Below are 26,120 nucleotides of genomic sequence, written 5' to 3' on the forward strand. Positions count from 1 at the left end.
TCACTTTATGCAGTCAGAGATGCTTCCTTACGCCTGTTAAATACATTTGCATAAATACATTATACGTTTATTACCCATTTTTAATGGGTTCAGGGTATAAACACATTATGTATAGGCCAAAAGAAAGGCGAAGTAGTAGAACACTTCCAACCCAAGTATTTATACGTATATACGTATTAATAGAAGAAATTTTGCAATATATTAACCCTTTTGCCTTTTTAATAAAATAGTTTTAACAAAAGATTGAATAAAGTAAAAAGACTGCAGAAACAAATCATTTTATATGGCTCAATGGCTTAATGCGTATAAATAATAATTTGATAAGTAAAATAAAAGCTGACACCTAAATCACAGACTTAGCCAAGACAAAAACCTCCACCCTGTGACCCAGCAAAAGGCGTCAAAAATTGAACAGCTCAGTCAGTTACATAAACAAGACATCAAACTGAATGCGAATAAGACGTCCTAATTTACAATGTATTTTACCTTTCTGACATGCAAATTTCTTGAAGAAGACTTCAACAACTAAAACATGAACAGTTAGGAACTGAAATAGTTGCCAGTTGTTGGACTATGCATGCATGAATACCGCACCTTGCAAGGAAATAACATTGTTTATATAACGCTGTTGTTTTCGTTTTTTTCTTGTTTTCTCTTCATTGTTGGTTTCCTAAACGTCAACACACGTATCAAACATCTGAAAGGCATGAAGCCGCGCATTAAGAATCACTTTCGCGCTCACCAACTCTCCATTTGGCTGCGTCTGATACCCGAGCTACATCGAGCTGGTATGGAGGATGTGATAGCACGGCACAATCTATTTCGCAATCACGACGATATGGAATTGTACGAGGGACCGGTGAAGCCAGATCCATTTGGGCTCTCAACAGGCACAACATCATCGTCATCTTCTGCCTCATCCTCATCCTCGTCGCGCCTCCTGCTTATAGATGAGCAATTGATGCTGAAGAAAGGACGCGGCCTGAATGCCTCGACCTATTTAAATGGCATATTGGGTGGTAAGTACCCCTATACAATACAAATAACCATGCCATTTGCTGTGTAACTTTAGCTTTTAGTAATTGGCAGTGGAAAATAAAAGACCAACAGTCGTCTAGGTTATCTCCTCAGCTACTGACAAATAGACAACCCCACATAAAGTAATGTGCTTGTCAAACGCTTTAACTCCGAAAAACAAAATGACAATCTTAAAGCGTAGCTATGACAAGTCAAAGTAAAAAAACCAGTAGCAGTAGCTGTAACTGATTGTTAAAGCCTGGGTCAGAAATTCAACCCATTTAGACTTTAATTTCTTGGAAAAAAAAACCTGCCATATTATACATATATGTTATTAACTACTACATTGCAGAGCGTAAATGCTAATTAATAAGAATATATATTTTGAATGCTGCACTTAATCAGATATTTTTATTTGGTGGAATGTGAAATGAGATAAGATTAACAGTCAACTGAACTTGCCGGTCGTACTCATAATTTTAAAGTAGAAAACTAAGAAATACATAAAAATGACAGCCCTATCAACCAAAAAATATAGTCTAGTCTTTTCCTATACCAAAAGCCGTAGGTACAAATGTACAGTTAGGAAATAGAAAAGGAGACAAATCAAATACTATGCATACGCCTATGGGGCAATGGGTTGTGACTGGTCAGCAAATGCGAGATCGTTGGGCAAATTGTTGCTAAGCTTACTGGTATTTTGTTTTTTTGGGACTTAAGCACGGACATTGCTTTTAAAATCAACACTATAGCTGCTAAGGGGGATGGAGCAAGGTGATTTGTTTAGTTGAAAGGAGTGTGGGCCTAGTCTGACAGTGTTTACTTCAGTTTGTGGTCTGTCAAGTTAAAAAGCAAAATGTAAAGTTGGCACTTTGTGTCTGAATATGTGTGTGCCGGAACCATGATGTTTCCATTTGTGTGACCAAACGATCCGACTCTCGACCCCAGCTGTGCCTTTGCTTATAGAAGTTACGTCCATACGGGCCGCCTTTGGCCTTTGTATTGTGTCGAGTGCTGACTTTTGAAATTGAACTCAATTGTAATCTGTATTGGCTCCACCGTGTATATGTGCCATGTAGACAGTTTCATATTGTCTTTTGGGCGAGTCGCCCTAGACAAAGACGGCAAAAATATCTCGTTTACATTGCTTTTCGGGGTTTGGAATATGTTCGGCTTGTGTGCTTATCCTTAAACGCGTTTGGGTCTGCCACAAATGCAAACCACTTGAGCATAATTTCTATTCACTTGCCGCCCAAGTTGCAAAAAACTCATTAAACCAGTTTATATAAAACTCGTTGTGAACTTTTTCAACACTTACCCTAAATTAACAGCAAACTTTGATGATGGTCTTTGCTTTTTTCATATACTCAAAGTCACCAGCTGTGCAGCTTTGCGACGCAACAGCGACAACGTTGGCAACGTCGCATGCAACTCAAACAAGCATCCGGTGCTTGTTGGCGGGCGTGGCAAGTATCCACCTCTTCGACAGCTGTTCGCTTATCGCAAAGTCAAAAGTAAGACAGTCAATTTCGAACAAAACTCTTGCTGTTGCTCGCCCTCAGTTTGAGTTTGGCCGATGCAATATGCATTAGATGACAGGACCTCCGACGATGGCGCTGACGTGGACGTGGATGAGCACGATGGCAGTTGCGTTTTGGATTTGCTCTGAAGCTGACTTGCCTTTTAAGTTGTTTAAATTAAAAGTGATCTACGCTCCAAATTGCCCGTGGGAGTACCCGGAAATTCTGGAATTTGCACATAAGCAGCATTGAGTTTTTTGAGTGTGCTTAGGGGCAAAACCTATGAACCTTATTTAATTTGGAGGGATGGCTATCCATCTTTCAACCTGCTTTATATGTTCAATTATTCGATATTTATTGATTTAAAAAAAAAAAGTGTATAAGTGCTATGTGTACATTTAAAATTAAGTTGATTCTATTCTGGTCAGTGTACCTTATACGGGAAACTATTCATTAACTTTTTTGTATGCTCAGAAAATCGATATTTTTGATTTCGTGAGAATTCGAGCTGTCGATAATTAGCAAAACAAATTGATTTACACGCTCTATAGAATAAACTACATTTCAATTTGTAAGTCTCTCGCTCTGAAAGACTCTTAAATCTTAGATAGCATACTTCATAGAGAGCGACTGAGAGAAGACAGACACCCCAAATACGAATAGGGTCTGCTACAGTATTTAAATTAATTTGTTTTTGTAACTTTTATACTTATTATGAACATATATTCGGCAAGCAACACATGAGACGACTTTGTGAAAAAACACAGCTAGTTACTAAAACAGCGCCACAAAGGCTCAGAACTAAGAGCCGAGACGAACTTAAACGACTTGTGGTTGGCGACTGAATCAACTGAGATGGGATGAAGTATGTGCGGGAATAATCCAACAGCGAGAATATACAAAATAGTCCTTTCAATTAGTGCAAGCGGGAGGAATGCTGCATCATCAAAAGAAACTTATCAAAATACACACTGAAAGGGTTGAGAAAAACTCGTTGCAAACACAGCATTAAATGATGAAAAATGATAAAATGCCTGAAAAGCGAAACAGCTGACAGCCTGACAGTCAAGGACGCAGTGACTGGCACTCAGGGTTACGCCAGGCCAGGCCAAGCCACAAAACACGGCTACACCAGCACCCATACCCTGAAAGACTGAAAGAGTGAGGAACAGAAAAAGAGATAGAAACAGAGCAAGAGAGATGGCAATAGCGACAGTGTCCTAATGTCATACGGACTCGACTTACTCTAACATGGCTTTCATTTACGCTGACTGCGACAGCTACGCGCCCCGGTCTACCACTGTCATTGTTGTTGTCGTTTGGCATAACGACTGTGTGCAAATTTATGTAACAGTCATATAATCTATATTCTATATTCTTGATCAAGACGAAAAGCTAGATCGACCGTCAGTGTGAACGCAACGAGCATGTAAACTACTAAATCAAACTACCTTCATTCCTCCCAAAAATTAAACCTAAAGTAATTTTAAAGTTTTCAAGAAGGTACTTCCCAAGAAGCACATCCGCCTCTTTTGTGTATGCAGGCAGTACTCTTGAATGTTTGTAACGGTCGCTTGACGCTGGGTTAAGAGTATCTTGTAGTCAGGCACTCCCAGAAGAAGACTTTAGCTCCTCAGCTTCGTGACATTGGCCCGGAGACAAACGCAAATAAGCCAAGTCGTAGCAAAAATATAAAACGAAATGGGCACAGTTGTAAGCAACTGAAAACCGAAATATCCTTGGAGAAAAATCTCCGTAAACAAAGCGAGAGCAGAAATCGGAAAACCCAACAATGTTGAACAGCACAAGAACCGTTCTGCAGTTGAAGTTGAAGTTGGTGGTGACAGCTTGAGAAATGTGCTGAAGGTTCAAGTTTTCTTTTTTATTTCTTCATACTTTTTATTTTTAATGGGTCACAATGGTTAAAAAGGGTATAATTTATTTGTGCACATGTATTTAACAGGCAGAAGGAAGCATCTTCGACACCAGAAAGTATATATTCTCCTGATCAGCATCAATAGTCAATAACCTATAAGAGGTAGAGCCGTAAAATAGTAGGTCCTCCTAGTGCCTGCGCAGATCGAGCTTATTTTCGATATTCGATAACTTGATATGTTTCCAAATAATCGATTAGAATCAATATCGAAATCCTGTTTTTTGAGCAGTTTTGGTAAATAAAAAGTGTGACAAAACTTAATATGTAGCTTCTAGAATTGTATATGTGTATCAAGTATCTTTCATTTTATAGCTATCACCACCTTCCCTATTGCAATTGTCATTTTAAGAATATAAGAAAATTTTATTAAAAGGCTGAGTGCTAGTCGAGCTGTATTATGAAGTAGCGACAAATTTTCTGACGGCTTGTATTTCTGTTTCCCATCACAATTCATACAAGTCCTAACCATTCTTTATTCAGCACATAACTGAGTTTTATGAGCCAACGCTGAACTCATTTACGCATTCCCCTAAAAGAATAAGAAGCTAACATCGTTTATGATGGAAGCATAACTCTATATTACTTAGTTCAGGGTAGGAAGTATCCCTGCTATTTTCAGAAAGAATAAGGCATGTAGTATGTAGATGAAAATATGAAACGAGGCAGAAGGACGCTTTGAGCCGAAATGCCATTAGTTTTTGATTATGAATTGACATAAGCGGGCTAATATATTAGCTGGTTAGCTTTGAGGGGTGTCTAGTGATTAAATGTCAAACTAGGAGCTACAATAAGTCGGTACAAATTAAAATACCGCCTCGTGGCTGACTGCTTTCTTGAGGTAATCACTGCTTAAATGCACGGATATTAAATGAGGCCCTGACTCCCCCTGGCAGCGGCAAGCATCATCTGCTGCTGTCGCTGATATCTAATTTATGCAAGGTTATTTAATTGAAGCTTCGCAGCATTGCAAACATTTTGCACGCCAAGCATTCCACTTGGCAAGGCGGGTGGGAGTTGGCGGACGTTTGGGTGTGTCCACTTGCAGCCTAAGTTGATTTTATGGTTGGGTTTTTTGTCATTCCACTAATTAAAGGCACATTAGGCTGCCTCTATCTAGCAGGCCAAGGCAATCTCTTAGGGCTTTTGGTTATCTGACTCAAGCCTGGTGTCCTCGTACATAATTATCTAGGGTACTTGAAAGCATTCGGTCGGCGGTTGTTGCCTTCGGTAAGAATTTAAATCTAACGGTCGGTCTTGGCCATAAAAATTAAAAGGAATTAAAATAGAAAATTTGTCATGACAAAACAGGCGTATTTCAACTTGGAAATAAATGCAAAATGAAGAGTTTTTGATAAAAAGCTTAGTTAAAAGCCATTTAAAAATATTCGACCAAGTTACCACAGGTCGGTTGCGCTACGGCTGTGTGTGTGTGCATACCTATTTTGTGGCTAAGGACTCGCAATTTATCTGGCTGGGCCATTCAGCAAAGGGGCTGCCAGCCAGCACATAGGGGGGCCTACAAGTGTTTGCTCCTTAAGTCTATCAAGTGACAGGTTAAGTGTATACAAATGGCCATTGGCGAGCTCCATACACTAGTTAGGGTTAGAATTGCCTTTGGAAAAACCAGCAAAAATTCACATACAGATTCGCTGAGAATGTATGTTTATCGAGCCGTACAACATGGTATGCAAGTAATAAGTGTCGTTAACACTTCTAAACGAGCGGATTCTTATCTGCGTATAGAAATCTTAATAAATAGCTTTGAGCACAATTGACAAAACAGCTCTCCTTGGCTCCTTCAAATGCATATTTGATTTTTGCAATATTCGCTTCATATAATTCAAGTATGTGCCATTCAATCAAAAAAAATCCTTTTGGTATAATATGAATTGTTGATTGTAACTGCCTCCAGCAATGCAAAAGTAGTTGCCCGTATATCAGCACCGTATACAAATATTTTTCAGCACCATCATAAGCTCACGTTTTTGTTATCTGTATCTCAATTCAATTTAATATGCGACTGGGTTGTATCTAAATTTTTAGCTGTCAAATCCAAACTACTTTTGCCCATTTATCGCAATTTTTTTAAATTGAATATTTTTATGTTACAAATAAAAAACAAACAATGCAAAACAAATCAAATGTTGCGCTAACAACTTCTTTTAAAATCTTTACATGCGATTCACAAGGTCCTGTCGTATTTAGAAATTCGTGCTCAGACACAAGTTTTTAAGCAAAATTGTATAAATTTTTTTATGGTCTACAACAAAAAATTATATTTGATCAATTTTTATTCAATAATTAGAGCATTCATAATTCATGGTTCTAGAATCAAATTGGCTGATATTTTGACACACAATAAAATATTGTCAAATTGAATTTAAAATGCAATTAAAAGCTCTCTTCTGGCCCTTGGGCAAAAAATGGCTTTGGAAAAAAAAGCAATATGGCAATGCTCGGGTGCTTATTGTTGCTGGTTTGTTTATTTTCTAAATATTTATGCAAATACCTGCACAAGACTTTAATTTCGTGCAGAACTTTGCTGAGCTGGAAAAGTGAAAAGCAAAACTTTTAAGACAGACGACATCGACACTCACATACATACATGTCTTGCAAAGAGAAAACAGCACTTGAGGCACACCATTGAGACAGTCAGAGACAAAGCATAAACATAGCAACAAGAGGAGAGCAAAAACAATAAACAATATTCAGACACTTGAACACATTTTCAAGCAAGAGAACTTCAAAAGCATTGAAGCACATCTCTTCTCGCAGGTGTTTGCATTCCAATTTTGTGTTTACGTGCTTGCCACAACAGAAATAAATACAACAGAACTGGCAACTAGAGATCAAAAGCATGTTCAGCACACAAATCGTCCAAAACAAATATTTTCCTGTACAAAGATAGTTTCATCTAGATTTAACCAACAGTAGTCGGTCAGTTTATCTCTCTGGCCATTGCATTTATCACGATTCAGCTTAACCTTAACTTAACATTGAAATTTAATGTATCTAGTTCCTAAAGCCTGTCAGGTCGAATTGTTAAATTAAAAATTCACCTGCTTCCCGATTAGCAATTGTTATTATAAATACATTCTACATCCTTATAAATAAACTAAATATATGAGAATAATGTGCATAAAAACGTTGTACAAAATATTTTAATTAAACTCATGACATTTTTAAACACACGAATCGTGAGTATATTAAAGCGAGTGAACTACAGGTTACATATCTTATCTTATCTTATCGCCAGCCATATAACCAAAGGAGTAGCATAAGTCACAAATTAATATGCAATTATTGCCCGCAATAATCCTCTCACTTTTTCTCATAATCTCTTCTTCTCTCTGTTCTGCAGTTACCACTGTAGAGCCAAACAACATGTACACAACGTGTATACCAATTGGCAGCAACTACACAGGCAGCGGAGGCGGCGTATTTTCACCGACGACATTGGCCAATGCCTCGACTGATACCCTAGCATCCGGCTTTGAGGCGGCAGGTTATGCGGCATATTCGACAGCGCTGAGCGTAACGATTGCCATCGGCTGCAGCCTGCTCATATTGAATGTGCTGATTTTTGCGGGCGTTTACTATCAACGGGACAAGACTCGGCTGGAGGTGAAGACACTGCAGAAGCAGTACCAGCAGCGCAGCATGCATCAGCAGGTGCCATATCCACCGGAGCCCATTAAGCATGCACATTATCATATGGGCCATTCGCAGAGCGCCAATGTGATTGTCGATGTGGAGAGCCATGGCCAAGATCAGGCTGGCGGACAGGCGGTCATGCTGTTACAGGCGGCTGCCGCAGCAGCCAACGAGGCTGGGAAGCCGCCCCCACCACACATTTGCGGCAACACGGCGGTGCAGCAGTCGCAACAAGGAGGTGGCAGTGGCAGTATGCTCAATAATATGGCTATGGATGGCAAAAAGGCTGCGGATAACTTGGCCAATGTCGCCTATAGTACCAGCAGCAAACAACAACAGCAGCAACAACAGCAGCGCGAGCATATGCAAATCAAGGGCATAGGCGGCGGTACCCAAACCTTTGGACGTGGCAATGGGGCAGCTGCTGGTGGTGCTGTTGGTGTCAGCAACAGCAACAACAGTGGCGCCTCGGTTGTTGTCTCAGGCAGCAGCGTTAGCTACAATCCCGGACTAATGACATTGCCCAAGGCAAGTCAATTGCATCATGCCGCAACTTTGAACTATGCGCGCAACACAGGCGCCTTAAATTTGGCGGGCGGTGGCACCGCCCTCGTGGATAGTCGCGGCAATGTGCTGCTCACTAGTACAGGCGGCAACGGCGGTGGCGGTGTCGGTGGCGGCAACGGGGATTGCATGACACTGCCACGGAATCTCAATCTGTCGTCAGCGGCGCGCCATAATCCAACGACAGGTGAGTCGATGCAACATTATTCTAAAAACGCATAAAAAAGCTGCTGCCGTAAGTCCAATTGAACAAATTGATTTCTGATGCAGGCCAGGCGAAAGATGATAATGTTTTATCTACTTTCTGCTATTCTTGCTACGTGCTCCATTTGGCTGAGATACGTGAATACAAAAAATACTGCGACGAGATATCAGTCAGGCGGTAATATGATGAAATTTCGTTAACGTCTTTTCTTTCTTCCGTCTTTTTGCTCATAGTTAAAAAGCGCATAAGTTTCAGTTTAATTTGATGAAAGGAGCATGTATTAAAGACCACAAAACTATGAATTCAATGAAAGCACAAAATATATTCTAGTCCTAAGGACTGTGAGTTGTAAAATGCCTTGGTTTTATTTCCTTAAAAAAGACACAAATATCTGTGTTAGATGCCAATGAATTTTCAAAAGCTAATTCCGTTTTGAAAGATCGTAAATCTTGTAAAGCTCGTAAATGCTTGGAAAACAGAATATTTTGCCAGAAGAACCTACTTTTTTCTTTTAAAAAGATTTTGCATATATGGACGTAGCATGGCGAAACGTATTAATGCCGCCTTTGGTCAAGATACGTTCGTACAATAAAATGTTTTTGCATTGATTGTTCCTAAATATTTACTGCCTGACGGAAATATGCAAACTGAAATACTAGTCCGCTTAGCAACAGACAGTCGGTACTTTATGTGGTGGGAGACGGCTTCTTTTAAGCCATTACACATTGCATGTTAAAATTACAATGCTCTCTACAAGGGTATATAAACATTTTGTTATTAATATGAATATGATTTAGATACTCCATTAGATACTAGAAAATATTTAAAAATAACTCTTAAAGCTCAGTTGGTCAATTAATTAGACACAGCGCCAACTTGCCAAGAAAAGGCTGTTTTAATATTTAATCGAACATTCAGAAATGGCTCGCACAGTAAGAATATTGCATATACATTTATAAATATGCTATTGGAAACTCAGCTGGAAGTCTGACTGCCTGTTAGATTCCTCAACAAAAATAAAACATTAACAAACTTTGTAAAATTACATGACGGGGCAACATTGAAAAGGAGCCGCTGCTAAACATAAAGTTCCTTCAAAATCACCCCATGCAAACAAAAATATTGCTCAATCAAACATAAAATTTCCTTCGTGCTGGGTCTGACAAGACCAAAATCTCGACCCCTGGCTATGCTCAAATATGTTCGCGTGAAAATTGAAATTGTACTAATCAGCCACAGAGCCCGCTCAACCAAATCAATTGTCCAAGGATGGGGCTAAAGTTATCGTTGCCCTGTCCGTAGCAAATATCCGGATGGACTTAAGCCAAAACTAAAGCCAAAAGGAAAAAATAAACAAGGCCGAGAAAACATTTACGCTTCGCTGAAGTTCAACGCACTTGTGACTTTTTACCACAGTTCAACTGACAGACAGCAATCGACCCACCCGTTCCGCAGCAGCCACGTATTTAGCTCGAGTACCGGCAACAGCTTTAGCTGCGCATCCGTTCAATTCAATCCGAATCCCTGGGCACGGCGGAAATTGTTGTACAAATTATGCTCCAATGATTTGCAAGGTTTTAGCTGAATTTATACCCTGTAAAACTAATGCCAAAAAGGTATGTCATTCTAACTATTTCCTAATCGAAACTAAAAGTATCGCTTTCAATATTATATGATTCCAAAAATATAAGTAAAATGGAATACAAGAGAATTCTAACATGCATGAAAAGAATTCTATGCCCCGGAATTCTAAACGAATGTACAAAAATGTATGGACGTTACAGTGGAAAGGACAAACTGAGAAACTACTCCGGCTAACACTCGAAATGGCCAAAACATATCCCCCCAATGACTTTTCGATCAGGAATAACAAAAAAAAAAAAAACAAGAATTCTATATGTAGTCATGCAAAACGTTTGGTTATTTAAAGGAAGAAAAAACATTTTCAAGGCATATACTAAACGTTAGGGTTATTAATAAAGAAAAAGGCTCACAGTTTTAGTCTGAAGAATATTTATAGACTTCCTTTCGTTGGGGTTATTAATAAAGAAATAGGCTCACAGTCTTACTCTAAAGAATATTTATAGACTTCCTTTCGGCTGACATGAAACATTTGCCTCCGTCGTTTGCTTTTGTCTGATATGATATTAAGGAAAAATGTGAAATGCAGTTGTGGCAACTTATTGACAGGACTGTCTCCGTCAGCACGCTATGCAGTTCCTAAGGGCACTTCATAAAATTTGTCCGCAATAATAATTTTGCCGTAGAGCTGCCGTGACATTCGTTATATTTGATAAGTACGATAAAGCTATCAAGCTGCATGCCACTAACTAGGCACGAAATTATGTTTACGTAAAGATTTTCAATTTTGAATCGAAGAGCAATAGCTAATGATATGATTTTCTGGCCGTAAGCCACATAAACTGCATATAGTTTTCAGCCTAGATACCAAGTCATTCGGTGACCATCAAACGTTAGTAGTTCCAGTTAGTACCTGGCCACATAAACCAAAAAATAAAAAAAGGGATATACATATATATATATATATATGCATGCATAATAAAATGAAAACATAAAACAAGGCCGCGGCCCTGCGGCTACCATGAGGTCAACTGGAGCTGCAAAAAATGTTATTTTTATTATGACGCCCGCAGAGAGAGAGGGCTTCTGCCCTTGACATTTTTTAGTCATAAATAATTTCAGTAGTCAAAAGCGACAAACACAAATACGTAGCACAAGCGAGGCACATCAGGTAATTCGCAATATTTTTTATATCGACTGTTTTTGAAATGGCCGCGCGATAAGCAAACAAACAGTTTTTTATGCCGCAATGAGTGTGCAGATCTCACATAAACCTGCCTGTGACTGTGTGTGTGTGTGTGAGCTGTGAATGTGTTGGTAATCAAATTACCGCTAGCAGGGTCGGTCTACTGTGAACTGTGGCAGAAAATGTTATTAAGTACATAAAGAGATTGAAACTTCCATAATGATTCGTTTTTCTGTTCGTGTGCGCACAATTTGAATACAACGCAAACTCACTTCTGTTTTTGAAAGTAGATAATCCACTAAAACTGTTGTGGGGTATTTTCAATCATTTTTTTTTTTATCCTTGTGTGGTAAGTTGCTTTAGACATGGCCTCAATAAGCTTAAATAAATACCATAAGCAAGAATTTATCATTAAACACTGCGATCAGTTGGCCAACGCTCAGTTCAACTACCCATGCCCTCGATATTCTTTTTATTTATTTTATGATTCCATGTTAAATTCATGTTTGTAATTTAGTCCAAATTCACAAAACGTAAATAATATACGCCAATCGTTGCTGTTTAGCTATCTAACTGTTTAGTTACTTTTAAATAGAAGATTCAGTGAATGCATTATATGCTTTTGATGATTGACATTCTAACTATTATTCTGGCAGACAAATATTGGTTGCGCGCTAGCTTAGTCCGTTGAGTTTTTGCTTGTACTAAGTATAACTGAAGCAAAGTATAAAGATAGTAAAGATAGATCTGGCTATATTGTTTGATTTGTTAAACCATCATTAAAGCAAAATATACAACACATTTAAATTTTTATTCCAAAATGTTATACTTGAGTTCTCTGATTTATTGATTCTATTCCCCGCCCACTTCAACTCTTGATGCACTAAAGTGCGCCCATCTGAATGACATGCTCAGTTAAGCGGAAATTCGGTAAAGTTCAAGGAAATGCCAAGGAATTTGTCGCTTTTTAGCCACTTCAAAAGGTTATGCACTTCGTTCGCCAGCTCTAATTGCTGTTCAATAATGGTTGTAAGAAGAGAAAATTTGAGAAGCCAAACAACATTTATTACAAGCTGTGGAAAATTGCAATGATATATAATCTTGCCCATTTTGCTGTTGCTGTTGTCAAAGCTGATTTAATTTTACACCGCATCTCTGACGGGAAGCGTAAATTTTGTAGTTGTTAAGTGGGTGGGGTGAGGTTGGCTGAGTGGTGCTGGTGGTGCTGCCGTTGAGTGGCCGCGGCAGTAGTAGATGGATAAAGCTCGTCACTCGACATCATTATCGTCATTTCAGCATCTGGTACCGCGCTATCGGAAGTGGCGAGTGCTTCGCTCTGCATTAACATATTGCACGCTATTTGCATTATTTATAATTATTGCGAATTTTCATATAATTATGCGTCAGCGCCCGCCAGCTGGTTGCCATTGACGCTGCTTGGCATTCCATTCAGTTATTTATTTAAGCAGCACATTTTTCCTCCTCGCGCAGACCATAAATATTAAAGTCAACTACAGTTCGTCTCAGTACGCGAAAATCTACACGTAATTAATGCTTTTTCCGAGATTTGGGCTGTTTTTATTTTTTATTTTGGCTGTGTGCACTCAAGTAGCACATTTATATTTGTTGTCGTTGTTGCTATCTGAAGCGCTTGAATTATATAAAAGGATTACGTTGTTTAATGGCAGTTTAGTGCCTCATTAGACGAAGTGGGTGGACTTGAACTATTAAAAGTTAAGCCAGCGTCTGTTAAGTGCAAAACATTTACAAAGAATATATTTATAATTTTGAAAACATGCGACATTTATGTTTAAAATGTAATAAAGGTAAATTAAGGACTATTCTCTAACTCTATCTCCTTCTCTCTTTATTCTCCCATACTCTCCTCTCTTCACATCAGATCCTTTTGAGTTTTGATCTCCAGACTTAGCCGCTAAGTTAACTTAAGCAGCTACTTGTACTGTAAATCAATTTAAGAAATGCTACCGTCAGCCATTTGGCGCTTAACCATTTAGGCAATGCTCTAAAAGCAGAATTTAGGCGAGTGCTCTTTTTATATTTCTTCTTCTACTTTTGGCCTGCTTTTCAATTGGTTTGTATGAAACGTGGCTGGCAAACATTCAACTTTGCATAAAATGTTCAGTAAGCTCGCGATAAATTCAAAGGCTTTCGTCAAACAAGAAGCCGTAACAGAAAAATAGGACGCAAGCAAAAATCAACCAAATTGAGTAAAACAATGAAGCGTAAATGATTTTTGCTGACATGTGTGCACGTGGTTGTGTGTGTGTGTGTGTGTGTGCTGGTGTATTTGTGTGGAGAAATGAACATAATAAAAATAAAGCAGCAAGCAAAAGGCAAACGCGACTCGCCTGCTAAGCCCGAGGAAAAACAAGCAGTCGAGAGAGAAAAAGAGAGTGTTGAACGCAGAGCCCGATGTGACGTGATTGTCAGCCACATTGTTAACGCCGGGCAAGAACAACACAACCACCAGCAGAACTAGTTTGAGGACATAAACAGCTTCATGCAAAAGTTATTATTGAAATTTCAACAGCACGAGCACATTCCAAGCATTTATCACACATACGCCGTGTGAGCAAAGCAAAAAAGATAAAACATGATGAAAAATCTATTTGCAAGCCAACTCCGTTAGACAGCTGCCCATCATCTCCCTCAGCCGGACCCCCACTTGGTCCATATTTATGGCAACCGCAGCCAACATATTTTTGCCTGTATTTTTTCTATGCCAACCCGAAAGAAACGAGCCGATCCCTAGCCCATCAAGCCCAAGCGCATTATTCGATCTCTCCGCCGTATTGTCGCGTCTGATTCCGCAGTTTTTATGTGTTTGTTTCCCTTCGCTCTTCTTAGTTTTATTATTTCAGCAATACGACAAACGGAACTGCTGGAATACAAATGTCAGCTTGCCTTTTGTTGTAGTTGCGGTTCGTGTTTGTTGAGGGATGTTCGCATATCTTTGGGAACGAATACTTACCCTCTGCCACCCGTTGACCATTTCCTCACTTCTCCTTTTGCTCATTTGTGCATTGCGCAGCTAGTTAGCTAAAACAATATTATTTTATTGCCTCGGCCCAAGAAATGGTCACTGTGCCAGACCGTTGGTCAGTTGTGGTGCTGTTGTCTTATACTGTAAGACACAGCGAGAAGGAAGATTTGACATCATAAAGGGGCAGCTTTTAAGGATGTTGGTCAGAAAACTTGCGAGATTAAATGGCTTCAATTTAATTTTCACTTACAAGTTTCATGCTCACATTTATCAAAAAATATTTACTCTACTGCAATTAATCTTAGCAACAGCAAAATAAGTTAACTGAAAATTAGAGAAAGCATTTAAGCCCTGGCATATTTTTTTTCAAAAGTCGAAATGCCTTTCAACGAGAATAAAATAATAATGTTATTAGTTTTGTATGCTAATTTTAATTCAATACAATAAGCATTTATTAAAACTAGTTTTTAAGCAGAAAAAAACGACAAGGAAATAAAGATTTAATTACGAAGATGTATGAGATGCATGAAGATTAGGAGAACCATAGAGCTTGATGATAAAATATGTAGGGGAAGATAGAAAAATAGGTAGAGCTAAATTAATCTAAGTCTTATCTGCTATTAGGTAAGATTTAATTAGTAGATCATGAAAATCAAAATTTACCAAAATTGAATTTATATAAATAAACTGCGCTTTCTTTTTTAACCTTCTAGCCTTTTTAAACCTTCTAAAGCATCTAAAAAGCTTATTTATAAAGTAACATTTTATATAGCTGTGCATTAAATTACATTGAAAACTGAAATACAATTGAATCTTAACAGCTTACCTTGTTTCATACATAATATATTTCTTCTGAATTATTGTGTTAATAAAGAGTTTCAAATTTGTTGCCAGGTTTGGCAACAGTTAATCAAAAACTTGTTCAGCCTTCGTCGCATTAAGTATTCCATAAAGCGTAAAACTTAGCTTGAACCTTACTTAAGCAACTTTAACCCAAATGGCACAGCGAAGCCCAACGGCAAGTCCAGCCAATATATTTTTCAATTCGCTCCCAGCTCGGACGCTCCGGCAACATACATAAATCTACATGGTGGAGCTCATAAATATTTCATTGACGCGCTTCACTGCTCAGTTTTTTCCGTCGTTGTAGCTGCTACAGCTTATAAGAAAAATATGTCCAGTTGGGCGTGCAGACTTCGAATGGCTTGGCATTTCCTTAGAATAATGCTCTCGTATATTACTTTTCCATTTATTTTTAATTTGCTCATTCAATTTGCTTTCGCCCCAGTGTCTGTCGCTGCTCGTTCAATATGTCATTTATTGATGACATGACAAACAAGGTACGATTTTTGAGCACTAAAAAAGTTCAACAATCATTTTTCTTATTCTGGCGACCAGTTCGCCGTTCGCAGAGTCCGGCTCTTTGGATTCTTATATTGGTATGCACATTAACTTCATTTTGTGTTCACGCGCAACATAAATCCAATTTAATTGTGCTGCTTACTAGCTCACCCGTGCCAACACAGGCACACACACACGCACTCACACACTCACACGCTTGGATTGGCACACTTCACACTGCGTATACTTAATATTTGTTCGCTCTTGCTCGGCTCAAAGCTAAATAGACGCACATAAATTTTCTTCGATATCCGTTTGATTTCTTCACATGGAGTTTTGAAAAATAGACTTTTTGCACTTTTGCAACGTTCCAACTTCCCCTTCCCACGCAGTAGCTTGCCTGACTGATTTACTACGCACATTTTACTGCCAACTTGCACTAGTTTTCAGCGTTTATGTTGTTGTATTAATTCGGCCAGGTCAGTCAACTGTGTGATTGATAAGCTTTAAATTGAATGCTAATCTGAGCTGGCACAGAGTCATTTGTACAGCTGCCGCTCTTATTGAATTTAGACAGTCCACTCCCAGATTAAACGATACAAAATTGGAGTGTCATTAGATGGTTATGGCCTATGCTGAATGTGCGTTTTAAATAACTGAATGCCCTTTATCAACAATCGAATCAAACACACACATACGAATACTTCTAGAATGGCAGTTGCCAAAGTAAAGAATTTTACCTTATCTTTTAGCAACATAAAAACACCTCTCTTATTTTATTTAATAAGAGACAAGAGTTGAAATATTATCAACTTGCAGATGAAAGCAACACAAAATAGTGAGAAGGAAAGAGAGAAAGCAAAAAAAAATTTAGAGTATGAGCAGAGATAAAAAGTTAGTTGGGACTAAGCATCATTTTTTAGCAATGCATTTTGTAATACTAAAATTGTGAAATAAATTTTGTCCGAGATTGATATAAAAAATTATATATATAATAAAATAAAATCAAATTCATGTGGTCGCTCAGGACCAAAGCTATCATATTTTCTTCCACTCTACTCCGCACCACTCAATAACTCAAGCTCGTGAGCCTGTATAATGTCGCGCATTAGGCACAGCTTTTCCGGAGGCCACTTCCCTAAAGTTCGGCAATAAATTGCACGCGTTGACCAAATGGAGCGCAAACATAGATTCCGTCCACCCCCTCGATTCAGAACGCAGCTCATTGCATGTAATTTTTTGATAAGTCCAACAAAATGGCAAAAATCAGCAAAGCAAAAAAATATTACCGAATTTGAGCAATAAATTCGCGTACAACTGAGGTCATTAATGCACACATACTCGCACACACACACACACAGGACATGCAATGCACAATTGGCTGCACTTGTACCGCACCACTTAGAACTGGAAAGCCACAATGCCGCATTGGCCACTAGTTAATGTCCACTGGTGCCAGACTCCACGTCCCAGTGCAGTGGCCAACTGAGTCGTGAATCCCATGTTGAAGCTGCGTAGAGCTGCCCCGTTTCAGCCGAGTTATGCATGCTGCGTTTCAGGCCTTGTCATTTCATACTAATCAACGTACGTAAAGCGCTTTTTGCAAAAAAAAAATAGTACGTAATTGCGGATTGTGGAGTTGGCTTGTAATATTTTTCATTTCTATTATGGCCATTTGTTACAGCATTTGCATTGGAATTACATGCGGGTCATATTTGTGCATTTGTACAACATTGCGTATAAGTGACGCGCATACAAATTAGAATCGTTGCGCTGTTCATCGTATTTTGGACAACAAAAAACTAACAAAATGCATGGAAATTGAAAATTTATTACACACCACACACAGCCGGTCGCTTTCATTGCGCAATATTACGTATACGCACCGTTGTTAATTTAATATTCCAAATTTAGGGCAGGTCTCACCGGGTCCTAAAACGAAATTGTACATGGGCTTCTACTCTAACTAGTACTTCCTTTGACCATATAATTTGCTACGCAGGACGAGTATGCGTGTGTGTAGATTTTGGCAAAATGACCGCTACTTAAAGTGAGCCACAACTTACTTTGATCTTTCTCTAATCTGGTGGCCACTTCGGGCACCTTTTCCCAGATATACGAAGCCAACTTCTTCACTTTAATTTGACTGCTCTCTAAGGTGGGTCTATTCGGGCCTTATTTGTCCATTGAGTGGCGTGCACTATTATATTATGAAAGTAAACAACTTGCTTCGATGCTTTATCAAAGCATGATGCTAAGAGAATTTTTGGCATAATTTTGGCACATCATTTTAGCTCAACTCGCCGCCCAGTCTGTAACCTTATTACATCCACTTAGTACTTAAATTGCCAAAGCCCAACTTGCCTAAATTTTGTTAGTTGAAGTAAATAGTTTGCCTGCTTTTGCGAAATTTATTTTCTTTTTTTAACCCTTAACCCATTGAAAATGAGTAAAAAAGGTACTATGTATTTGTTTAAATGTATGTCTGTTGAATTTATCTCTATTACTACTAAAGCAAAAGAGCGCTTAGCGCGAGCTGCATTTGATGTTGGAATAAGAAGGTTCAGGGTATCACCTTGTCGCGAGAATCCGAGTTGAACCTCTTACTTGTTTTTAAATTTATTTTTATTACAACTCACGCCTAGAGCCTCTTATCTGATCTCGTATTAATACTAGCTTGCAAAATAAGGATTATTTATAAACCTTCAATATCTTAGAATATGTTAAAACAAAATAAAGCTCATTCTTCTTAACATCACCTTTTGAACAATATCTGCATTAGAAGATCTGCATTAGATCAATATTGTCAAAGCCAACTAATTATTGCGACTTAGCTTAAAATCAACAATTTAATGAAGCTACAGTTCGCCTTTCGTTTACGTTAATCAACAGACAGGACGTGTCATACTGCGTGACATTTTCGCAAGCTCAACAATAAAACTGCATTCTATTTGCAGTGCAGGCAAACAAATTAACTAACCCACAGACACACCCACATAGAACTCCGCATATTACAGGTTGGGCGTAGAGGTTATTGTCACATTATATGGCATGCGGTCGCGGGGTATGGAAAAACATCAAAATATTAGCAGCGTCAATAACTGCACACATTTGCACTATATGGATTGAACGACATATTGAGGGCTGCGGGACAGAAGTGCTGGTGGCAGGACATTAGCTGGTTGGCAATTGAAAGGCACAAAAAAACCAATGATGATGTCGATGACAACAACGATGTCGTCGTTGTGTGTTTATACCCTCAACCCATTGAAAATGGGAGAAAAGGCTATGCTGGTCTTGTGCAGATATGAATAACAGAAAGAGTAAAGCATATCCGAACAAATATAAACTATATATTCTTGATCACGTCAACGAGCTGAGTAGCACTAGTCAAATTTGTCTGTCATACGATATGAATAAATCCATTTCAAATTTAAAATACCTTTTCCCCCATCATTTTTGTCGATAATTTTTTCGATATCTATCCACAAAAATCGATTTTTAACCATAACTCAGAGATTGGAAGTGCTAGATACACCAAACTTGATAAGTGAAAATATATTTTTAGATGCCTCCGCCCAAAACTCATTTTAAAACATAACGCTCGACGGATTAGGAACCCTAACTTGTAATCGCTGAAATGTTCATAAAAAGCAGACTCTCAATACCCGTGTTAAGCACAAATGCAGTTTTCATACATAACGTAAGCCAAAGGGCAGAAGAATCACGTATGCACATACATAACATGGTATAGAATAAATCTAAAATATTTGTAACGGCAGCTCGGCGCTTGTCCAAGGTACCTCATAGTCAGGCACCCGACTGGGACGCATTCTTACTAGTTTATGTTCAACGCTCTTGTTTACAAACTGACTTTTGTTATGGGCGCTGTTTGCTGGCGCTGTTGTTGCTGATACCTCGTGCAACTCGGTAGCAAACATTTGCTTGCTAATATGCCGACATATGCACAACGACATAAGTAGCTTACAAGTTCCCTGCTCTATCTGCCTTTTTTACAGAACTACAACAATATCAACAACAGCAGCAGCAACAGCAGCAGGTTAGCAAACATCAGGCAAATGGGGCTGTGTTGACTGGCATGCAACCGCACTATATACGCGGTCCACGCCCACCGTTGCGCACCGCCTCCTCATCTACAACGACAACCACCAGTACCAGCAGCATCATCAACACCGGCATGGCGGCAAACGGGCCCGGAGGCAATATGCTGCTCGATCAAACGCCATCGGGCGGCAGCAGCAGCAGCGGCGTCAGCAGCGCTCCCAGCTCCTCCAAGGGCCACATACACGGACACTCCCACAGCCACATGACGAACACCCATGGTGACCCAATGGTTGCATCGCAGCTGCAGCAACAGCAGCAAGTGCCACAGGCAGCAATGGATGAGATGCGTGTCTGATAGGTGTCGGTCTTTGAGTTGGACTTATAGTCATTAACGGGGTAAGTTGACCTCAAGCTTTTCCAGCTTCGGCCAGTATAATTGTTATATCACAAGTGTGTTTGCCCAATGGCCGGCTATTTGTTCGTTTGCACCTCGAGATTTCATGCTTGGAATGCTTCATCCCGCATCTAATCAAGTTAGTTAAGCATTTGTGGCAGCATGGTTAATTGCAAATAACTGGAAAGTGCAGCTATTAAGAGTAAACATATTTGCATAAAATATTACTTATGTTTGAATTGATCCTTGAAAGATCGATCCATAAAATATTTTGTGTTAGTTCGCTGAGTATGTCCCTGCTCATCTCAACAGCTCGAATCAAGCTCCTTCAATCTATGTCAGGGATTAGCATCAAAGTTTTGGCGATTTGCATGATATTTATTTTATTATATTAGCATTTAAGTAAACCATAGAAATTGCTGTAGAGTTGATACCCTTGCAGAACGAACCCTTTCATAATGCTTTGTCCGTCTCTAAGAAACATAGGGTAAATAGTTGTTTCCGGGTATGGTCAAGATATCTAAAAAACACAAAATGGTTTCCAATACAACAACTCAATTTTCGACCGCTCGTTCTTTTGGCAGCTATATGATCCAATCCAGCTGGTTCCGACATATGTACTGCGTGCAATAGAAAGAGGGACTGATGCAAAGCTTCATAAGGATCGCTGTTAAACTGAGAGACTAATTCGCATGTAAACAAACAGACGGACATAACTATATCGACTCGGCTTTTGATACTGACCAAGAATATATATACCTACTATGCGCTACACATTTCATGACAAATTAATAACAGTCTGTGCAAGGGTATAAAAACGGCGTCAAAAATTCTGAACATGTTGATTGTCAGCTCAAGGCAAACAAAAAGTTTAATTGAGCGTTCATTGAATTGCTCTCGGGTTTGTTTAAAGTTTCACCTTTAATGTATGTGTATGTATAGGTTGCATACATACATATAATCAACACACCAACATACGATTGCAAATATCACAACAAAGTGAAACCCTTATTCGGTTGAAAAATGGACAAGGTTAACGTAAAGGTGACATAAAATATGAAAATATGGCCACTGTGCTGAGCAAATATATTGCAGGCATCATGACATAAATTCGGGTAAAAAAAAAGGTTTTCCCTTATTTGATAAATAAATACAAACAAAAAATAAAGAAAAGTTTTAAGTAAAATCCCCATAAAGTTCCTTTACTCAAATGCCGCTGTTGCTGACATGGAAAAACCCGAAAATAATAGCAACAACAATCACGTTCAGCTTCAACCAAATGCTCGCAAAGAAGTCAGGAGCATATTAAACAGGTTGACAGCCATTAGGCATTTTCACAAAGGTAAACTCTAACCTTAACCTGGGAAAATTATTTGATTTAGAGCTTAACACATGAGCAAAAAAATAAAATATAAAAATTAAAATGTAAACTGCCCGTCGAAACGCGTACGTGAACAGTTTTTAACGTGAATGACCAATTAGGTAGCTAAATAAAATTATTATATAATCAACCAGCGGATATTAACGCCGTGCCCATGTCAAGTATAAAATAAATTCTCTCAAAGATCATTGAAAATGAGTTTGAAAACGGTAAAGAATTTCATTGATGATTTTCCTCCAATTTACCGCTATTGCGGGTGAAATTTCCCAAATCGCTAAACACGTATTCACTAAGTTCTGATGTAGAGTTAAAAAAAATTCAATGCAAATTTGACACATTATAAAACTGCCCCTATCGAGGAAGCTTGGATTCTACAAAAATTCTACACGACCCAAATGATTTTTCATATAGATCCGTTGAATTGAATTTGAGCACGAAACGTCACCACCCAAATCTTTGACCTCTCTTATCAACAAGAAGGGATGGATTTTTCAGAAAGACCCCCTTTAATGAATTTAAGCACAGATTTCTTAAAATGAGTTTAAGGCCGGTCGAATGGTAAACAAAAATGATTTAATACTAACGTTTTTCGCTACTTTTCTACATATCCGGGTGAAATTTCCCGAGAGCGGATCTTAACGTGCACCTTCTTCACATAAAGTAACTACAGTTCCAGGTTCCTGTCTCTTACGGTATTGGCCACCAATCAGTCAGTCAGTCGGTCATTTAGTTATTCAGTCATTTAGTCAGTACCAACAGTTTCATATATAGAGATTATTAAGCAAACTCAATTTTGATACAAAAATTAAGAAGAAAAAAAACAAAATACCCCGTCTTAAGCAAGTAATAATTCTTAGAATATAATAATAAGATAAACCACAAGCACAGATTATGAAAGTAGCAGCTACTTGAACTTCGCGTGAAATCGAGAATTTGTAAATTTGTTTATTTACAGTGTTCAGTCGAATAGGCCCCAAGAGAATTCCTTTGTCTTGCTAAAAATCTACTTTAATATCCAGAGCTTTTAATTGGATTTCCAGCAATAATAATAAAAATACAGCCGCAGGTCAGATTTATGTAGGCAATGTCAGCCTTTAATTAAATGCAATACGATTTGATGTCAGCTGCAAGTATTGTGTGTGAACATTAAATTGCTCAACCATCCGATCTACATATAATAACAATTTGAGTGTAATCTTTATGCTGAGAGGGCGTGCAATAAATCAAAAATAAATTAAAAATCTCGCAAAAGCTGAATGAAGAAAGTAACTTTTGCCATCTGTAAATACCTATATCCAAAGGCTAGCAGATGCTTGAATATATTGCAACTCTGATATCCTATCCTCAAAGCAGCCGCATAGCACGCTGTCCTGCAGCCCTTTAAATTTAGCATAGTCCGGAGAAATTGGTGTTGTATTGTGTGTTGTTGGGCTTGCGGATGCCCATTTATTCAGCTGGCATACAATTAAATTTGCATTTCTTTCATTTTTGTTTTTTTCGCTTACACCTGGCGAAAGTACCTGCAGAGTGGCCAACATGCTATCCCAGACCCTTGCATCTCCACGCAGCATCACCTTCATGACTTTTAGCTGATTAACATTTGTGCTCTTCTCTTTTGCGCTCTTGTGCTCGAGGGAAATGCAATTTTCCTGCCAAAGTAAAAAAGTAACAGCAGCAAGTGGCAACCTTTATGTAAATTTACACCCACCATATATGGCGGGTATACTTATGTGCATACTTATATACAAGTAGAAGCTACTTGCGGAATGTTGGGGTCGGGTCTGCCAACGTGTATATGTGCTAAAAGCACAATAAACATTAATTTTTCGTATTTCTTACATTTTGTTTCAGTTTTTCCTGTTGCCAGCTGTGCATAATTTGGCACTTGGTTAAGTAATGGTCGCTTCACTAAGAAACCCTAGTAGAGAGTGCAAAAAAAAAAGTAAACTAGTTGGAAACTCATTTTTAACAGAGCTGCAGAGATTCAAAATTGAGAAAACTAGAAAAAGGAAGAAAGTAAAGCTATAGTCGACTCGCCGAAGACTAAACATATGTTTTATACCCTGAACCCATTAATGCGTATAAGCGGATATTGTATCTGTGCAAATTCCAAATGTATGTACCAGGCAGAAGGAAGCATCTCCGAACCCATAAAGTATATATATTCTTGATCAGCACCAAAAGCCGAGTCGATCTAGCCATGTCCGTCTGTCTGTCTGTCCGTATGTATGAGTGCAAGGATCTCAGAGCCTATAACAGCTAAAAACTTGAAATTAGATGTAGGTTGTTTCCGTTTCCAAGCAATCGATAAAAATCGATATCGATATCCTGTTTTTTTGGGCAATTTTGGTAAATAATAGACTAGAACCTCTTACTTGTGTCCATTTGTTGGAGTGAGTCTAGCAGAATATTTAATATCAGTCTCCTGCGCATCAAATGTGTATAATCATGATAATTCTCAAAATGTAGTCTCAATTTTAACAAATTTGACATGAAGTCAGCTACACATACATATGTATATTAACTATTAGATACCCTTTAAGTTAAAGTCATTTACCTTCTGAACCATTTAGTGCAAGGCAATTAACTGATGCTCAAATATTTTATGAGAAAATATCAACTTTCAAAAGGCTCATAATTGACCTTAAGACTAACAAAATTAGTTGATTGTTCCAATTAACTGTAAAGGCTTAGACGAGCTTCGGTTTGCTATTCAAGCTGCAATTTATTGGCTTATAAACCAATACGTCTGTGTACAACAGCGCAATTGCCTGCATGCGCCGTCACTCAGATATCTGTTTATTACTCTATGCTTAATAACCAAGCGCGAGGTTTACTTACTGATAGCTGCACAATTATTCTGATTCTTAATATGTTAGCATATTCGGATTATTTAATATGTTAGCATATTCTTAATTTTAAAGTGTTTACATTTTCAAGTCATGGCTTAAATCAAATTTCTAATTGTCTGAAATTAAATAAATTGCTACAGCTGGGAAATGCATTGGGGCAAACGCATAACTCTGTGCCGAAATTATTAATAAATACATTTGGTAATCAACTAAAACGCATGCAACCGCATTGTGTGCTGGAGTTTAGTTGAAATGCGAGCTAAATGCAAAAGTTGTAAGATTCCTCTGGTTAAATCTTTATGGAATTTACTGAAAGCAAAAGCCAACACACGAGCTATTAAAGGGATAAGCAAAACGTTTTGAATAGTATGCCCGGACTGGCCTGACTTGCTCGTATGCACACGGAAATGCGAACAAGTTATTGTACAGCCATTAGAAAGCATGAATCTTTTCACAGAGGACACTGGCTACACATAACACATATGAATCCTCCCAACTACACATGTAAACTATATAAATAATAATAGTACTATAATAGATATCAGCGGGATGAATTTGGAAATGCTTTTTAATCGTGGTTTGCACGGATGTCATATCTAATTTAGGCTTCCTTAACTAACTTTAAGTAAATCTTAAAAAGTTGTCCATAACATGACCAGATGTTTGTTTAATTCGACTTTGTATTGACTTTGTATCATACTACAATTTAAGTAGAATCCTGTTAATATAGGAATAATATAATATGGCTAATAAAAATCGGTCGGCACTAAAGCCTTTGCTCTTCTAAATTATATTGTGTAAAAGGGTATTTAATCTTCGGCGTGGCAAAGAAAGCTTTTTTATCTTGTTTTTTTCTTTTAACAAAATATGCAAAGTAGCTGCACAAACACGCGTGTAATGCGTTAATGATGGTCACACACACACACACACACACACATGGAGACCCACTGAATATTTTGTTTCCTTGGCTCCAACACAATGCACACATTGTAGCTAAGATTCGTATTACGGGAATTGCTCAGTTTTGCAGCTTTTTAGCAGTAGGTGAAGTCTGAACTCTGAGCGCGCCAACGTCGACCGCCTCCCCCATGCATCTGGATATCTGCGGAGAATTGTCCGCTCAACTGTATGCCACGCGACCACCAGGCCACATACCACACCCCAGGGTTACTAGTGGAACTTGAGAAAGCAGAGGATGCGAAGCAGCCGCAGGAGCCGGAAGATGCCATCCTGACAGCTGCAGCAGCAGCATCAGCATCAGCAGCATCAGCAGCAGCAGCGGGCGGCCAAAACAAAAGGCAGCCGCACTTTCAGCAGCTGCACTTTAGTTTGCACTTTTCGCTTTCTTTGCATAAATTTTCGCGCGACCAGACACAAGCTGAGTTCACTCTAGTGCAAAAATAAGCACGCAGAAAAAATA

General features: G+C 38.5%; 1 protein-coding gene across 5 annotated transcripts in view; it reads left to right on the forward strand.

Annotated features, from left to right (window-relative positions):
* Nlg4 (Neuroligin 4) overlaps window positions 1-26,120 on the forward strand; it is a 46,619-nt gene that overhangs the window by 18,974 nt on the left and 1,525 nt on the right. For 4 of the 5 annotated variants that reach the window (XM_002053217.4, XM_070206980.1, XM_070206981.1 and 1 more), the window contains 3 exons: window positions 705-1,019; window positions 7,835-8,878; window positions 20,028-20,469. In XM_002053217.4, coding sequence (XP_002053253.2) covers window positions 705-1,019; window positions 7,835-8,878; window positions 20,028-20,428 — 1,760 coding nt within the window. In that variant the 3' untranslated portion in view covers window positions 20,429-20,469. The remainder of the gene's footprint in view (window positions 1-704; window positions 1,020-7,834; window positions 8,879-20,027; window positions 20,470-26,120) is intronic. The other variant, XM_032435036.2, reaches the window with a different exon arrangement.

Source organism: Drosophila virilis, chromosome 2, assembly GCF_030788295.1.
Source record: "Drosophila virilis strain 15010-1051.87 chromosome 2, Dvir_AGI_RSII-ME, whole genome shotgun sequence".
NCBI lineage: Eukaryota > Metazoa > Arthropoda > Insecta > Diptera > Drosophilidae > Drosophila > Drosophila virilis.